This window comes from Morone saxatilis, unplaced genomic scaffold (genome assembly GCF_004916995.1).
Source record: "Morone saxatilis isolate NCDOM2014 unplaced genomic scaffold, NCSU_SB_2.0 Contig23, whole genome shotgun sequence".
NCBI lineage: Eukaryota > Metazoa > Chordata > Actinopteri > Moronidae > Morone > Morone saxatilis.
In genome coordinates, this window is record NW_023339796.1 from 3,737,584 (window position 1) to 3,756,496 (window position 18,913).

At 40.7% G+C, this 18,913-nt stretch overlaps 1 protein-coding gene and 1 pseudogene across 6 annotated transcripts in view; both read left to right on the forward strand.

Moving 5' to 3' along the window:
• Window positions 1–18,913, forward strand: part of LOC118334800 — a 344,242-nt pseudogene that overhangs the window by 124,798 nt on the left and 200,531 nt on the right.
• The window catches only part of LOC118334802 (rho GTPase-activating protein 12-like), a 53,603-nt gene that overhangs the window by 21,858 nt on the left and 12,832 nt on the right, over window positions 1–18,913 (forward strand). The window contains exon 1 of one of the 6 annotated variants that reach the window (XM_035670873.1): window positions 16,749–16,883. The exons of the other annotated variants lie outside the window; for them this stretch is intronic. Coding sequence (XP_035526766.1) covers window positions 16,794–16,883 — 90 coding nt within the window. The 5' untranslated portion in view covers window positions 16,749–16,793. Of the gene's footprint in view, window positions 1–16,748; window positions 16,884–18,913 lie in introns of those variants that run through there. 6 annotated transcript variants of the gene reach the window in all.

Sequence of the window (18,913 nt, forward strand, 5' to 3'; positions counted from 1 at the left end):
TTTTTTTTTTTTTTTTTTGTGCAAGGACAGTTGGATTTTAGTACTCTGGGTGAATACAAATTATAATCACACACTGCTTGTTGTTATCTGTACCACAGACCCTTCTCTGTGCTGAGTCTTCTGCTCTTTGTATTCTGGTAATTTGTAATTTTAACGTGCAAAGTGTTGAATCTGATGCTTCTCCTTGCTGCTCTCGTCACACTGTAATAGAGTAAATGTATCAGTGAAGTGTTGAGCCACTAAATCTTACAGATATGTAAACCTCTGCAGCCCCGGCTTTGGCTTTTATCAGCTTTTTTTTTTTCAGACAGAGAAAGGCCGCTAAAGAACATGGTTCATCTTGACCCAGAGATCTCTTCTTTTTTTTTTTGTCTGTCTAAAGGCAGCAGGCAACTTCAACTTTATGGTCCCCCAATGGGAAATTGGTCTTGCAGCCAGATTAAACATCAAACACACAAGCAAACCTCAAGTGACAACAAATACTTGCTCCCTTAATTGTTATAATGAAAAATTCCCTAAACAACATATAAAAGAAGCACATTGAGAGACCATCACGGAGTTCACAGAATAGGGATGGACAGAATTTACTGTTTTATTCATGTCTATAATATCATGGCTGATGTTTGGCAACATAAATCTTAAAGTAAAGTTGCGGTCTATTACAACTCAAATAGTATTTTGATAGTTTTAACCACCATTCCTATTAGTTAAAACATTGTACTCACAAAATGAATTGCCGAGAGTGCAGCAAAAAAGACGCCAGACAGGGCAAGGACCACGATCAGTCAGACGCTCCTACAGGATCAAAGCAAAACCCCAGTTTTCTTATTTGGAAGGGAAGATGAAATTACTTGGTACCTGGTTCAACCATCAACTGCAGAAAGTACTGTAGTTGTGCACTGTTTTCTGAGTATTACAGAAGTTTTAGATGTCTGCACTTTTACTTTTGCCTCCAAATAAAGTAGTTTTAAAGTCTGACGAAATTATAGGCTTGGTTACAACTTGTTCTAGCCCCCATTGGATGTCACCAAGTCCCCAGAACTTAGCAATTTATTTAACGGTATTGTAACTGGTTGAAAGGATGGCCAAAACTACAAAAATAAGATCCAAGTTGTAATTAACTGTCCAGCCTCTACACCTACAACATCATGCTACTCAACCAAATCCCAAAATTCATTTTACCACCCAGCTAGATTCTTAGATTACAGTGAGTCCTACAAGTAATGATTGTTTCTTACCATGGCTGCTTGTATAATCAAAATAATCAGTCAGGAGAACAGGAAGTTAAGACTGCTGTTTGATGGTCATGTGGTTGTTTCCATGCAGCCTTGAGAAGTTCATGGAAAAAAACAAGCACTTATCAGATTGTCCTTACAATTAGTCTCACTGTCCCTTTGTTGTGCAGAAGACTTTATCTCTGCCAGCTACAACAACAACCCTCGCTCAGTAGAGTATCCCCAGATATTAAGATCTGTGGTTTCTGTCACAGAGGGCACTTATGGATTGATTTGAAGACTGTGGTCGTTTTGCATTTCCTTCAACTAATGTAATTTCTTTCACTACACCACACCTTACTCAGACTCAGCGCCACTTACAAGTACTACAGAGTGCTCCTGGGTGCTTCGTGGGCAAATTCTCACTTTAAGGTTCAGGTCGGGACATGTCTGGGGGGAAATAGCTGTCTCATGCAGCGTTTCCTCAGAGCTCCCTGTTGAATTGTTGTCACTACAGCATAATTGTAGCATGGGTTTCCTTCTACCTCTCTGCCTCCCTGCGTGCCTATCAGGATGACCTTGCAGGATTTGCATGGTCATTGAAGTAATCGCAGCCAACAGTTTCTATCTCAGGCTCATCTCTCCACGCTGCTTCATCCCCCCGGAGTGGAAGCTCGTGAATGGAAAACTGCCAGGAATCATTTTGAAGACAAGCTACAGCAGCTGAGAACGCCTGTGCAATGCAGTTTTTCCCCCTTTTTTTCATCTTGTGCCATTCTCTGTGTATTTCCCCCACATTTTTACTTGTATTTTCCAAGGGTAGGTTGGCTGCACATACTTTTTTAGCAGCACCCTGCTTCACATGTAGTTAGCAATAATAGCTTCCCAATACAGCCACTGTCTTTTCTTGCTTACTGAGCTGGAACAGCCAGGATGAGGTGCTTTTCTCGAGGGCTTCTTATTCACATGCCCACCTAGTTTCATCCTACAAGTGACAGCCACAAGCCCACCTCTTTAATCCCTGAATGAATATTAATTATTGAAGTCCATGGACTCAGAGTTTTTGTTTGCAATAGATAGATGATAGCACTGATGGGGTGAATTAGTTTCCAACCCACTCAGTGAAGAGTCAGTCAGTCTCTTGTTATTTTACTCTTTTATTTGTTGAGAATGTTTAGAGACCAGATTAAGGGAACCATGCTGCATAATTTTGCATTCTCATTTGGATGATTTTCTTAATAATAAAGCTCCTTAAAGATGCCCAGTCTCGTTACGGATTTATGTGCTATTCCTCCTGTTTTCTCGCACACAGTTTTCTCTCACCCTGAGCCCATACAGTCATTTTAAAAGGAGAAGTTCTGACATGCTACAGGCTGGATGAAGGATCGTCCTTAGCCGGGGGGGTCCTCTCTTCCTGCCTTCCTCATACCTGCCCTTTATCCCTCCTCCTCCTCCATAAAGAGGTGCGCTGTTGAGGCATGCGGCTGTAAGTAAACTGGGACACGTAGCCTCTTCTCTGTAGCTGGAGGAGGTGAAAAGTATTTGAGTACCTGTATTTTTTTTTCTTCGCCAGTCGCCACATTCTTTAAGGTGTGCAGAGACAGGTCGATACATGATTCCCTGGGGAACGAAAAGAATGTAAAATGAGCTATGAAAGATATATGAGAAAAGATGCATAGAAAAGAAGGAGATGAGGAGAAAGAAGACATTTTAGAAGTGACAGCTAGGCTTTTGCCACAAACAGCAGATATTTTGTGCTGATATTTTTTTTTATAGATTTTTACACCACCACATTTGTCACAGAAAAGGATATGAAATGATACTTTACTGGGAACATTATTCAACAGCAGCACTAGAAAATAACAAATTATCACTAAACTAACAGTAAAAATACTTTCCGCTGCAAAATGATCTGTATTGTGCTTTTCATACAGCAGCTTTGGCCTGTTTTCTAGAGGCAGCTCTCTGCAGTGTGTTCCTGTTTAACTAGGATACATGATGATCAATGAGACCCTGGCAGGAAACACAGCAGGCGGACCTACATGGACTGAGAGAGATGCAGATTTTCTCTCAGCACCACAGAGAACAACAATTCATCGAAGACTTTCCCTATAATAGGAGTTTTCAAGATGTATCGTTGTCCTCTAAGCAGTTAAATCAGGTTGAGGGGGCCTGTGCATCAGGTTTGTTGTATCTTTCCACCAGCTGACTCTAGTTGCACATTATTTCCTCGTTACTCACCGCCAATTATGTTGCACTGTTGTTGACCTTGTGAAAAGACTTTGGAGGGAATATTTGGGCACATTGTCAAGCTTAATTACACTCTGAGCCTTTCTAATTGCTGTGTCATTTTGTCGTCGCATGCTGCTGCTCAGCCTTCCTGCATTGCAATTATTGGCCTCTTCACTTTCTTGCTGTATAACGGGTGTGTTTAACTGGAGTTCTGGATCTGAAGGCATGTAATGTTCTCCCGGTATTTTTTGGTATCTTTTAATTATCTTCTCTTATCATTTCTTGATTCTATGTTTTGAAATAGGGTCTGCTACCAATGGTCAATGGTAAATACCCATATGAATCTACAATGCAAGTTCATGTCATCAAATGTTGAAGAGAAGATATTCATTTTACAATTATAAAGTACAGAGAAAGCATATCACCTCATTACTAAAGCCGGAACCATTACATTTTGGTCATTTTTGCTTTAAGAATTACTTATATATTGATTACTCAAATGCATTTCCCTTTGATTGACTTATTTCCTTTTAAAACATAACGATGAGGGATCAATGTTAAGTGTAAACCAATGAGATATTACTGTAGCTATAGAGGCAAAAGCAGTTTGATAGTACAGACAGAAACATTTTAGAAACAACTTTTTAGTTACAGCTGTTGGTGCAGCATGAGATCATCACTGAAGAGTTTTCCAGGAAGTTGCAGTTTCAAGTGCTTGTTTCATGGTATTTCAAAGTTTTCAGAGGTGGGAAACACCAGTGACGCCAAAGGAAAATGGAATAAAGTGTAGAACTAGTGTGGCCTTTTGATTATATCTCAATCCGCTGAAAGCCTGTGTTAACATTAACAGTAGATCAGCTGTCAGAGCTGCTTCTCAGTGCAATCGAATGCAGTTGAAGTACAAAAGATGAATTACTGTATCTCGTCCCATATCTGACTCTTCCTAAATACAGCACAGTTTGCTTAAAATACAACTGGGTCCATCAGTAAGAATGTCCTATATAAATGTCAAGCCAGTAACCTAGTTAACCTCAATCAGGCCAGCCCTGCACCGACCTCTTAAAAACAGGCAGTTTATTATTTTTCTACTGAAATGCACCAGAGCAAGAAATGGAAATTAAAGTTAGCACTGAGCTGATGTGTTTCAGCTCCCTCTCTGGCAGTTTTATACAAAATTACAGGGTTGTTTTGGGCTACCAGATGGGGAAATTAACACCAGCCAAATAAAGACAGTGTTGATCGGATCGACTACTGCAGCTATGTTTTTCTAGTGGATGGTTGTTAAAGTCTAATTTGTTGCTGAATGTTGTGATTTGCCAGATAATGTGGCCGGAAGGTTAACGGATATACTTGTTTTAACCTTGTTTCAATGGAAATGTTCTATTTCTGGCTCAAACCAAGTCTGTGAGGAAGAAGGAAGAAACATTTTACCCAGAATCCCATCAGGCTTGGTGCTATTGTAACATAATTCTCCCTCTTGAGTAACATTCATCTCACTTACAGTAATCCCCAAATTTTTGGGTCATGATTTTTGCCGTCAGTAAAAAGGCCACTTGTGTCATTATGTCTCAGTGACTCACTCTTTCCCAGTGCCCACTCATGTACGAGGGCCACTGTTGCGTCTGTGCCATGAATGCATGATGTTCAATGTTTCCATTATTTGTTCAACCCTATAAAGTTTTGTTTCAGGTTCTGTTTCATGATATCAGGGCTTTGAATGTAGAACTCATTTAATTTCTATTAAGAGAAGGGTTGGCACTTTTTCTAGAACTTTTAGTCCTCAAATGTTGAAATGTTTGCATCTGGTTAAGTATTTCCATCATCCCATGTTTGTACTCCTTTGATGTCACTTTATTGGGAACTTTAGTGGCAACAGTGAGTCACCATGCAGTGTGTAGACTGTTTGATGTACCTATAGTTCCCTCAGAACGCCTCTGTCATCAGCACTGTTGGCATTTGACTTATCACCCACATGTTTGACCTCACAGCCTTTTTTAATACATTGAGGAGAAGAATGTGGCTTTGTATGAGTCCTGAAGTGGGAGGAAACGGTTGTGGGCACTAAACTAAAGCTATGAGACTGACGTTGGGGTGGTGTTTGTGATTATTCTTAAAGGTCTGCAGCTCTCCAGGTCTTTGAATATTGTTCCAGGAAATCTCAATGATCAATAAGTGATTTTAAGTGTAATAAATGATTGAAATGACTATTCTAATTATAGCTTGACTTTCCCCTTTGTTCTCTCTTCATGGTCAGGTAACGTTTGTGTATTGAACTCTCAGGGGTCAATTATTTCATGATCAGTTATTCTGCTGATTACTTTCTTCAGTTATGTATTGATACTGAACCAATGGTCAAAACCAAAGATAGAATATATAAGAAATGATATCTGAAAAGCTTTAAAAAAACATTTAGGGTCCTCTTCTACAGAATACACCATGTAGAAACCACTAGAATGAACAAACCAAACGCTGGCTCTAGATAGTCTTTTGTTTTTTTCAGGGCCACCATAGTTTCTCTTACAAACTTGGAACGGGAGGGTGAGGCAAGGGGGTTGTAATCTGCAGCTACACCGCTAGATGCCATTAAATCCTACACACTGAACCTTTTAAGGTTCTCACTTCTCACTTGTTTACAGAAACTGTTATCTGATTAGATGCTCTTAAGAAATAACTGTCATATTAAAGAACAGCAGAGATTAGTTAGGTATTATTTGGTTTCCTGTTGACAAATGAAAAGTTACTAATTTACTTTTTAAATATTTGACAGGACAGTAGAAAGAGAGAGAAAAGGCAAGGGAGAGAGAGGGGATGACATCCCTCAAATGGCCTCGGGCTGGACTCTCCTTGACAGCTCGTATGCGCCCTACCTGGTGAGCTACCAGGGCACTCCATATGAGTCATTTTCAACCTTATATATTATATTTGACAGGCCTGTCGTGCAAAATTTGACATCGCTTTGCTCCTGTGAAAGGCAGAATGTATGAGGAAGTCAGGTGAGATTGTGGAAGAGTGCTGCTGCTGCAGTAACAGCCTTAAGAAATAATGGGGACGCCGCGTGACTTTGCAAACAAAAAAAGGAGGTTAGTAATGTTTTGGAAAGTTTCACCTCACAGACTGGAATAGCCCAAGTAAAAGTCACTCTGAGTTTTGTCGTTTGTCACTGTTGTTGGAGCCCTTGAGACTTTTAAGTGATTTCATGTTGGCCTGCATTTGAAGGGTTTTTTTGTCTCCTGAAGGTTCAACTTTTGTAACCCATAGTTTGTGTAAATAAGGAGGACACTGTTGTGTGTAAGTTGAGCTCGCATTATGGCTTTTTGTGGAAGGCCTGGCTTAGAAACAGCACTGCGAAAAGCATTTAAGTTGACAACATAAAGACGTTTCTTGGCTGTATATCAGCCTTGTGGCCTCACTGAAGGCAAACATGCAGGTTTGAATAAATAAAGTCTACTTAGATCATTTCTGCTCCCCACTGAGTCGCCTTTTATCTCTGTCAATTACACTCAGTGCATCGTGGTTGTGTTGTCCCTGTTTGCTGGGTTAATGGGCATATAGCCTCATTCATGTCCATGAATGGACATCCAGCACATTTGTACTGATGGCCTTAAAGGACCTGTGTCTATGTTTGAAGGAATAATACTCAGTTCTGTTCCTCCCCACTGGGTTTGGTCTTAACCCATTCACTGGGCCCAGCTGGATCAGGCTGCTCAACAGTGAAGCTGTGTCTGTTGTAATGTGATCTGACAGGATGAGCAAGGGAGGAAATGTGTGCAACTCCTCAATACTGTGTCTGGTTGTGGCTTTCAAAATTCACTGGCAAGTTGAATTGAATTGTATTCATTTTGTTGTTGATCTGATTGCTTAGTTTCAGCTGGTTGAATCACGTTTTGGGTCATTGTGCAGGTTGATTAACTCAGTAGTAACTCAGTGTTGCTGTACATTTGTAGAAAATGACCTGTAAAGCTTGCACTCGTCATACTGTTGAAAAAGGACTCAAGGTGGCAGCAGGGTGATTTTGTAATATGTGTCCAGGGACTACAGATGAAAAATAGCCTCTTGCCTCACTCTGGCACATTTACAGCAATAAACCATCAAATAAACAAATAAAAGCCGTTACGTGTAGAAACTGGAAATGACTTTGATGTCCAGTTGTAGTATCAACGGTTTCAGACAGGAAGACACACAGCTACCCGCCCGTTACGCTCCACTGATCTCACCCAGGGACACTAGCCAAGTTTCCATCCATATTTAGTGCAATATTTTATACAATTTCCAGAAAATCCATCCACCACTGTTATGTGAATATTAGGAAATGGTGCATTGAGATAAATAGTTGCACAAAGTGGGAACTAATTCTCCAGTCGTAAAACAAAACGTAACTTGTTTCTTCTTGTTTCGTAATTTGAGGAAGGTTACGGTCTCCCTCGTAGCTTCACACAGATCTAATGTTTTTATCTCCTTCCATTTTGTCCCCTCAGTATGGAGTGCTGTCGAGGTCACGTGCTTTTAAAGATGTTAGAATCAAATTAATTGTGTATAATTCGAGCCAACAATATGTTTAGAACTGAAATGAACTTCCCAACAAGTGCACTGTATGGGACTAATGGAACCAGAGATGTTATGGTCCATGTTTTATAAGTCAGCGTTTGATTGAAGAATAATGCTGTTGTTAGTCGACTCCAGTGGCAACCAGGCCGTGTCCCGCTTGTGTTCTCTAATGTGCTGCTGAATGGGAAATGAACTGAATGTGCCCTGTCTGCCACAGAGGGATTACAACTCCCTCTCTCCCTCTCTCTCTCTCACACACACACACAGCCATCTGCCTCACCACTTTCAAATCAAATCAGAGGTCTGGTGCATCAAATTAGGCACAAAAAGGTCAAACGGTGTCTGACAGCAAGTTAAATACGTTTTGCTTTCAAAAGCCTGTTGTCAACACAGATGTGTAGACTTTACCGGGGTAGACTGATGGAGCATATTAGGGTATTTAACTGGCTTCAGACTTACATACATAACTTTTTTTTAAATTGAGAGGTCTGGAGCTATACTGGTACAACCCGGTGATGCACAGTGTTTGAGAAAAGAATAAAAGGCTGAGATAAAAGAAGTGGACTGGAAAGGTGCATCAGGCAGCAGGTGTTCTCTCTCACTGTCTCCTCGGACCTCTAACTCACATTTTCCCCATTTCCCATTCAGTTGGAAATGTTTGGTATGCCGAATGGGCTGTTCTGTTGACAGTCACTGCCGCCGACAATGAGGAGTAAATGTTTTTGTGTCTGTGTTAAACTCTCTCATCCCTTCTGCTTGCTTTGTCTGCTTTGCTTTCACATTTGTCACTTTGACCATGTAAAATTCATCTTGGCAGAAATGCGTTCAAAAGTTGACAGAAAAGACGGCATGTTTTCACAAGTAGGGCAATGATTGCAGAGGGATGGCACGCCGCTACTTAAAGTTACATACACACATTACCATGCGTGCCTCCTGGAACTTTGTTTGGCTTTTGACCCTTTATAACTTAGCAATACCTACTGGAACCCCCTCATAACAGGTTGTGTGTGTCGATAGCTTTGAGCTCAGAGAGGGAATGAAGAGTGATGTTTCCTTGGCAGGTGCCTCACAAGGTGAAACTTTCACATAAAATGAAATATTTGACAAAAGTCAGCTCACAACCCCTCAGATTTATCTTGCTGCGACAACCTGTGATTGCCTTCTCTTGAAGCAACAATTCATTTGTCAGAACAGGGGAGAAATATATATATATTTGTTTTACAGTTTCTCCGCTTACGTAGTTGAAGCTCTTTTGGTTTTCTAGGTCAGCTTGCTGGCTCAAAGTCAGACACAGGAGAGCAGCTGTACATTAGTGGGGTTTGTAACCAGAGGGTCACTCTCTGGTTCAAATCCCTAGACCAGCTGGGATAAATATGGGTGGAAAGTATAAAAAAACAAATAGCTCCCTCCTAAAACTGCTCACATTGCCCTCGAGCAAGGCATTAAACGCCAAGCTGCTCTGATGAAGTTTCCCAGCAGCAAGCAGTAGAAAGCTGTCCCTCCCGCAGGCCGGAGAGAGTGTAACTTCACAAAGAGCTTGTGTGCTGAGCCACACCATCCCAAGATAAGTAGAGACACACATTTAAATTGTGCGTTTCTGTTCAGGACTTCCATAAAGCACTTTATTTAATACCTGTAGTGTGGCACAGGATAAACAGATTCAGATAATCGCTGCACGGGTTTCCAAGAGGATGTTGAGACTGAGCCAGGCATTAACCAAGTAGCAGGACAGATATGGAGAGTCACTATATCTCTGCTTCATATCTTAATCCTCCTCAGCTGGGTTGGTTCAACAGAGCTGGATTGTCATAACAGGCGTCAAGATGTAAACATCCATCAGTGGTGATTTAGATGCTGTCTGAAAGCCTGTTGTGATGTGGTCGGCCATTTATTTAAGAGATCCAACCAAAGCGCAGCAGATAGGCTAATCTCCACTGAGTCTCTTCTGTTGTGAAACCCTTATCTTTCTAATTTGTATGATTCTTTTGTTTTAACTTGTACCGAAGGATTTCTTTCTTTCCTTTCTGGCTTTTGAAACCTTCTCCTTGTCTCGCCCCTGAATTAGCCATTTTGAAGATACATTTTCTCCCTAGCAACAGGGTTTTATAGCTCAGTGTTTCTGCATTAGATAATAACATTAAATCCTCCGCAGAGCCCAAATTAAAGGTGAAAGCTACACACAGCATACACTTTCCTAAGTCACATCTCATTGCATTATGTGTCCTGAGCAGTGACTGCACCTGTCCCCCCGCTACGCTCTTACATAATCACCTACACAAACACACACACACACATATATATACTCTAGATATTCTTGCCAGCTGTCCTTGGTGGACCCCTCCATCCAACCATCGCACAGGAGAATTAGCGTCATTAGCTGCGACCAGTCAGGTAGACGGAATTAGAGGATTAATCATCTGGTCGAGGTTGTCAGCTGCCTCGCTGCTCCGCGTTCCCTCAGGACGGTTCTTCTCTTCGGCCTCAGAAAAACGTCACCGCAGCACTGATCATATATTTAACTCTGAGAGTGTTATGCAGCCATTTTTAGAGTTTATGGAAAAGTCGTGTATCACTGTGGGAAAAGCTTCATGCCAAGAAACGCGTCATTGAGCAGCACTGAACCCCTTCCTGCTCACTTGTTTTAAATCTCTTTGGTCAGTAAGGTGTCTGAAAAACGAAGAGTCTTGCTACAAAATGGGATTTTTTTTTTCTCCTCTGTTGAAAAAGGGTGACTGTGGGTTCAGGAATCGTGTCCCAGCCTGCCCTCGTTCCCTGTGGAGAGGGCAGAGCGGCATCTAGACAGCTGCTGTTCCAGACACACAAGCATATGGTCATATACACACGACAATCGCACACACATCTGGAAGAGTTCATTTCTTCCTTCATTTGGCAGTGCCAACACTAATTACTTTTCACTTTCTGTGTCACTCTTGTGTACTCTGCACTTTTGTACATTTCGTCACACACTCCACAGTCGGCTGTATACAGTCCTTACAGAGAATTATACATTTATACAGCCCCCCCTCATTCATTTGAATGAGTTCCAGTGCTGAGGTCTCTGGCAAAAAAACCCAAATAAAAACAAAACGCAGGGTTGTGCAAAAACTTTGAACCTGATTCAACTTTTGCGAACAACATCTGGCAATGAGCTGCTTTGGTCAATCAACTATGTACAAGTGCACATTCCTGGCCGCCTGTTGAACACCACATTTTTACTGTTTACATACTGAAATCTAAAATAATATCTGTTGTGTAAGTAAATCAGTAAATCAACGTCATAATATGATGAAGTTCTTTGCGATGTTTAAACATTTATTAAACCTTCAAACTAATAGATTTATTATTTCAACTGGACTTCCTGGATTGTCTCTGTGGTACCTGAAACAACACCCCCCCACCACACAGCCCATTATTTTAATACAGGGCTGTAAAAACACAGAGATCTCGCATGGCACATTGTTGTAACAGTGGCTTTACAAGGTACTGTGGGCTGGGCTGTCAATTGGGCTTATCTTTAGAAAAACATCTGCTCAAAGACAATTAGAAATGAAAGACTGGGAGACTGGCAGCAGTTCAGACTAGTTATATATTTTTCTTCTCATGGAGGCTGCATTAGAATTTGACTGTTTTCACTATAAATACTTAATCTTAACAATGACTCATAATCTTTGATATGTACAGTATATACCGTAATGTATGAGCTCTATTCATACAGACTGCCTATTTTTTTTCCATCATAATGATATATAATTAAACAAAGACCTAACTGCTATGCACGTCAACATAATCCTTAACCCAAACTTTGTGGAATTTGAAGCTTGTTTTGACTATATGTCAAAAGTATGAGACATGAGACGGATCATATTAAAGCAGCTTCTCTGCCTCCTTTCTGCATCACTTTCTTTTTTACTTTCTCTCCCTCCTGCTGTTTCTTACATTTGACCCATTTGCAGCTCGTGTAGAGACACGAGTAGATCAGAGTTAGATTCAGAACAAGACCAGGATTCCTCTGTGGACCTTCTTCTCCGACAGACTTCAACGATGCTGCACCCAGGCGGGATTATGTAAAAGAGGGCACCATACATCACTTCTCTATGATCTCTAGACCCTCAGATCCCTTTTATTTTTCCTTTTCCAAATTGTACTCCAAACAGATCGCATTGCATATGTCACAAAATATTACAAAGAGGCAAAAACGTATGGTACCAAACACCCAGTCAGCCTGTTATAGTAAACTACAGTGTTCAGTGTCAACCACAGGAGAGTTGGTGCGTCTGATAATACTGGCTTTGGTCCATTTGAGCCACAAACACTTTTGGAATCACTTATCAACTTAGTGCAACAATGATTATCTGATTTGGCAGAAAATAAACTGATTCTCATTTTGAGAATGGATTATTGTTTGTAATCTTTCAGGCAGAAAACAACAAATATTTGCTGCTTCCAACTTCTCAGATGTGAAGACTTGTTGCTTTTCTGTGTTTTACATCATGGTAAATTTACTTATTCACTTTTTGTTGTCTCAGAACATGGGGTAAGCATTTTTCCCTGTTTTCTGACCTTGTATAGACTAATAATTATTAAATAATAGATGAATTATCTGTGCTGTAAAGGAATGTAAACAAAAGGACGTTGCCCCATAACCATAACAGTAATTAGTTGATGGTTAGTTATTGGTTTCATCTTCCTGGACGTAGCTACTTGTGAAGGCTCCATGGTCTAGTGCAGCCCACTGACAGTATTTATAGGGTGCAGCCTGACTGCTTCCTGACTCCAGCTCTGAGCTTCAAAAGGCCAATCAGAGCTCAAACTCACCTCTGGCTATTCACTGTGTTTTCCCTGCATTGCATTGTCTCCTGTTAAATGTAATTGATCTGGGGTTGTGTAATTGCCTTGGGTGGTGCCAGCATTTCAAGGCCTTTTTGTGTTGACTTGCAGCGTGTTTGTCCGCGGTTTGCTTTTCTTCCTTATTATTCATTTCAGAAGAGAGACTTTCTAATGGTTTTTCAGGGTCTCTCGAGCATATCTTTTTAAGACAGACTTGATTTAGAAATGAAAAATACAGGTCTGGAAATTGACATATCAAAATAGCAATCATACAGCTAATGAATTGGAAAACCTCCAAGGCTTCCTGTATGTTTTACGGTATTTGTGATGTAATCTTATCTGGAAAAATAGCCTGAACATTTTCCACGTGCACAACTCCTCTCTAATACAACCACCTTTCTTCCTGTTTCGGTCAGGCTCTGTCACACCTCCTGGCTGGTTTCACTGGTCATTTATCCCACAGCCAGCAACTAATGTAGCACCTAGCACTAGTGTACCAGTGAAAGTGGTAATAAAATAAAAACGAAATTACTATATTATAGAAAAATAAGGCATCAAATCAGTTTTTGTAGCTACATTTCTCCCAGATAAGATCAGCTCAGTTAACAGAAGGTAAAATTGCTTTGAATGCACATTTGTCACAGTCTTAAAGGTTGAATTAAATGAAACCTTTCTTTCAAATATGAATTAAGTTGGCTTTTTGGCTTTCTTGCTGTTGTAAATATCTGTGTTTTTTGTTGTCAACCTGTGTCCCACACGTGAAGAAAAGAGTATAAATGTCTGCCTCTGTCAGCTACATAGTAGAAATATTAAGAAACATTTCCTTATGTTATGCAATATTTGTCATTTAGCAGCCCCTCAGTGACTCATGCTGTGCGACTGTGACCATAAAGCACTACAGCGGCACTTTATCCCGATCAAACAAAAAACTGAATGGACAAGGAAGTAGAAACAAGGTCGATGTTTACTTTGTTTTTATGTACATGTGCTAACTTGCACATTTGTATATTAGTCTAACCCATGCACAGTGTGTGTGTTTTGTGTTTTCATGGCCCAGCTCCCTGTGGTATGTAGCAGAGCAGGTTCACTTGTGGTCAAACAGAAAACTACTCCTCCTCCTCCTCCTCCTCCTCCTCCTCCTCCTCCTCCTCTCACTGGCCCATCCCCTTTAAGACTTGACACAAACTTTGTTGTCAGGCTGCCACCTAAAGGACACTGATGCACTTCTGGTCAATTGTGACCTCTCTGATGTTTTTAGTGCCTAAGAAAGTTGCTGTACTCCACTTTGAGTAACATTTTCTGATAATGCTTACTTTTTAATAAAACGTTTAAATGCAGGACTTTTACTTGTAGTACAGTAGTTTTAGTGTACATTTATTAACTCTTTTCAGGTTTCAGACTGAAATGATCAATTGCTAGATCAATGACTTTATCAACCGACTCATTTTTTGTCATTTTCTTCGTAGCAAGACTGCGAAACATTTGCTGCTCCAAAGTAAAGAGAGTTGCTGCTATTCTCTGTCTCCCGTCATTGTGATTTCAGTATCTTTTTGTGTTTTGACTACTGGCGAGACAAAATAAGCAATCTGAAGACAAGAAGTTTAATCAAATGATGAAAAAACCCACCGAAAGAACCACTGAAACCTCAACTTGAAACCACAAGTGAAACAAACACACTGAAAGAACCCAGACGGCGTAACTGGGAATTTTCTTCACAAAAACAACCCAGCAGTTTTAGAGTGACCCCCCAACTTTATGTGAATCGGGACAACAAGTTTGCTTAAAATGAACAGAGTGTTCTGAATCTCACACCGTAGTCTAAATATAAATGTGTTGCCAAAGCATCTGCAGCCATTTCCGTCTAATATTAGCTCTGATGCATTCAGTGCCTGAAGCAGAATCCCCAGTCTTCTCCCATTTCTCTCTATCGCTCTTTCTTTCTGGCTCTGATGTGGTTTATCTGCGGCTGAAGAACACTGGACCAGTTGATTATTATTCCACTGCAGAGCTGCAGGCAGTACAGATAAGGCTATGCAGGTCTCCTATCTGAAACTGGCAGCATCGCTCCCCGTCCCCTCTTATTCTACCCATTAACTCCTGCTCTGGCCTGAAATAGGAAATTAGGAGTATGCCGAGCTGCAATCAGAACTGTTGATTGGCTGCTGCAGTGTAGTTTGCCCTCAGACTCAGTGCTTCTCACTGCAGGATGTACAGTAAGTGTTGTGGTTAGCAGTTGACTTTTGGTATGATTGAGGCATACTGGTCAGTATTCTAGTCAATCAAATACATCCATGACCACCTTTGCACCCAACAACCAGGTTTTATGAGTAATGGAATCTAAAACAAAATCTAAAAAAAGCCAGAAAATAGTGAGAAATCCCTCTCGGAGCCCAAAGTGATGTCTTTTAATTGCTTGAGTTGTCTGACCAACATTTCAAAACCTAGACATATTTAATTTTAATATTAATAACAAAGAGAAAAACAGCAAATAATGACAGTTGAGAAGCTGGAACCAGAGAAATCCTCTCTGTAAAAAATGACTTAAACAATTGATCGATTCTCAAAATGGTTGATGCTTGGTATCAGTCTGCTGCTTAGTATTAGTCAGTATCACTTTCGTATGGCAAATGGCAATATCTATAGCCATGAGCTCAGCAAATGCAGAATTAGAGAAGAATTAGAGCTGTGGGAAATGCAAAATGCTTTGTCATTGTAACTGGCAAAGTGAACTGATTGATCAACAGTAGCAGCCCATACAACGTAACTTTAAGCTCAGTGATTGGATGTTTTTTGCCAAAAAGCTTCTTGAAAGTTGAAGTTTTTATCAAAGTACCCTTTTATTTTCTAATTCAGTTATTCTTCAATCAGGACAGCTTATGTTGGACTGCCGGCCACCTAACATTACCCACACAAAAAAACCAACCAAGACTTTTACTTTCACACCCCTGGACTCCCAAACTAACTCCTGCCACTTCAACTGTTTAGTACATGCTAACACTCGTACACCTGGCAACCTCTACTGAAGCCCACTGTACTCTGAAAGAGAGCAGCTCCCTCGATGTAAGAGGTCAACCTCTTAATGTCCCACTGTGGTTCGGTGGTTTCAGAGCTCAGTATTGATTAGGTGGTCGGTCTGTTCACACCAGATGCCCAGCACCAGCTGCTCAGGAATACACTGCTGCTATAATGGAGTCAAGAGACACCCTCTGCATTTTTAATGAGCCAACCTGGCAGTGCAGCCTTTAGTTACATAATGAGTGCTGTTATTTGACATAGCCCGTATTGCTGCTGTCATTGAAGGACCTTACCACAGTTGGTAGTGGTTATTATGCTCAGGCTTTACTTGAATCTTGTACCAAGAGGGTTTCAGAACCTTCAAAAACCAGTTTAAAACCAGTGAAATTGAGGATGTAAGATTTATTTAACTGCAAAAAAACATACAAAACAGACTCCTTATATTGAGTGCGATGTATCTATACCTCAGATCCTTCTTACACCTTCTTTCTGTGTCATCTTCAGCTTCTCCCTTGAATGAAATTGGCTTATCAGGTGAAAGGGAGCAGATTGCCAAATGTTACGTATGGCCAAAAGTAAATACAGATAACGGATCTTCTTGAGTCCTGCACAGGTTTGATAGGGACTAGAAAGCCTGGCACATATGCCATCAGGGGTAAGTAAGTAACACTGCTGGGAAAAAAACCACCTCTTAAACATTTCTGTTAAGGGTTGGTGGAGCTTCCCACCACTTAAGTGAAGTTTAATTTCAGAACAGCTTTTGGCGGGGGGGGATTGTGGTTTTCGTGGTCGACACAAGTGGGATACTCACCCCCCCCCCTTTTTTTTTTTTTTAAACGGCCGATAGACTACCAGGACTTCCCCTTTGACGGATCCATGCACTAAATCACATGTTCACTCAGCATTATACAGGAAGACCACAGAACTGCATGCAGTAACTCAGAACATTAAGCAGGGACAATGGCAATGACCCGTTTGAGGAGAAGTATTTTACGAGCAATATCAGTACATGAGGAGGATGACGTGTTCACTAGTTGCTCTCCACCAGAGGTAATATTTTATGCATTTTCAATTCTTGAGCATAACTTTTAAGTTGCACCTTACACTGTGTGGTTTTGCACAATCGCATTACAGAGCATTTCTGGTAAAAAGCCGTCTCTTATTTTGGAAGTCTAGTGCTTAATGGCTCTATAGTAGAACTTGCAAACAAGTTTTCCTGTTTTGTGTCAGGGTTTTCTGACCAGTGGATTTCTGGCAAATGCTGCCTTCTCAAGTCTAAAGGAACAGGTAGAAGAAACTACGTTAAATTATGTAATATATTATGTATAATGTATGCACCCTCCACCTTCATTTTGTTATGCTTTGATGCTGTATTGAACAGCTCAGTTCCCAGGCTTCTTCTAGTCCACTGCATATTCGATCCTCGTGGGTACCTCCAGCTGTTTGCTCGGCTACTGCATATTTCATCCCTATTGATCCCCGTGCAATAAAAACATCACAGAGCCAGTGTTAGGAGGCCTTGGGGCACTGGCATTATTTATGACTCTCTCTGCCCTGTCGCTCTGCAGCAAGGCAGCTTCTTTGTAATGCCAGCATGAAATAATCATGACAAGCAGCCCATTGACTGGATCAGTCGTGCGCCAGGGGTTTTGAAGAAGGATGCTCTGTCATTAGAGGCAACATGCTGGCTGTACTACAGCTGTGGAAATGTCGCAGTTTGACTGGATACAGGAACTAACTGTCAGTAGTGTTGTAATTCATATCCACGTTCACTCAGCTCATTCACTCTTTGTTAAACCATATATTTTGAGTCATATTTGGTCACCTGACAAAGTGACAGTTGCAGTAGACGCTCCCATCTTACCATTAAGAGCATGAAGCATAGTGGTTGGTCAGGTTCCCCATCCTGTTTATCAGGAACATTTCTGCACTGTGTTGGTAACATGACAGAGGTTTTGCTCTGCAGAGTGACCTGTTTTGCCATGTGTTGGACCTGAAACATAATTCACATTTTTCCTCATAATCTTCACAGTTCAGACAGTATCTGTGCTCACTGTCTGCAGAGACTTCTTGTTCTGATTCAAAATCTAATCTGAAAAGTCCAGGTTTCAGGGAGGAACAGGAACAGATATAGACTGTCATCATTTAAGAAAGTGATGGTAAGATGGTAGTTTGCTATCAGTCTATACTGAAGGTATTCATTTAAAATGGTTATACCAGTTATTAGGGGTGGAATGATTGGTCACTGAGTTGAATTACAACAACTTTACTTTAGTTGATTTTTCAAGCAAAGATGCCAAACATTTCATGTTTCCAGCTGTTTAGATCAGTGGTAGGATTCGTGGCTTTTTCTTGTCCAATAGTACATTTATTGAATATCTCTGGATTTTGTTTAAGGGTTAGGAAAAAAGACTGCAATTTCATCACTATGGGCTTTAGGAAATTATGTCACTTTTCTCTATTTTCCAACACTTTATATGTCCAACGATTAATCACTTAATTAAGAAAGTCATTAGTAAATCATTAGTACTGAGAGAACTGTAGGGATATTGAGCTTTTTTTGCATCAGAACTCCCCTTAATGATATAATTCTAGTTAGGAGGCGCCCGGAAAGCTCACCTGGTAGAGCTGGTGCCCCGTGTACCAAGGGTCCTCGTTACAGTGGCTCAGGGTTCAAATCCGACCTATGGTTCTTTGCTGTGTGTCAATTAAAGACAATAAAATCCCTCAAACAAATATTTAAGAAAAGTCATTTTGCAATTCCACATTTAAAAGATATTTTATATCTTTTAGTTTTTTCTGTCGGGGAGATTTCCACAGTTTCACAGCTGTAAGGATTAGCCCGGACGAACTGTCCTCCCAATGTTCAGGATGCATCTTGATAGTCAGTTTTACTTCCTTATTTCTACCTGACATGGGATCCTGCCACTCTCAGTTATATAACAACAACACTTCCTTCCCCTGTCCTACTCTGAGTTCATTCAATGCTCCGCTTCTCTGTTGCCAACAACAGCTATGTCAGCTTGAACTACAGTTATTTGACATTTCAGCAGTTTCCTTTTTGCTCTAATGCCTCTCAA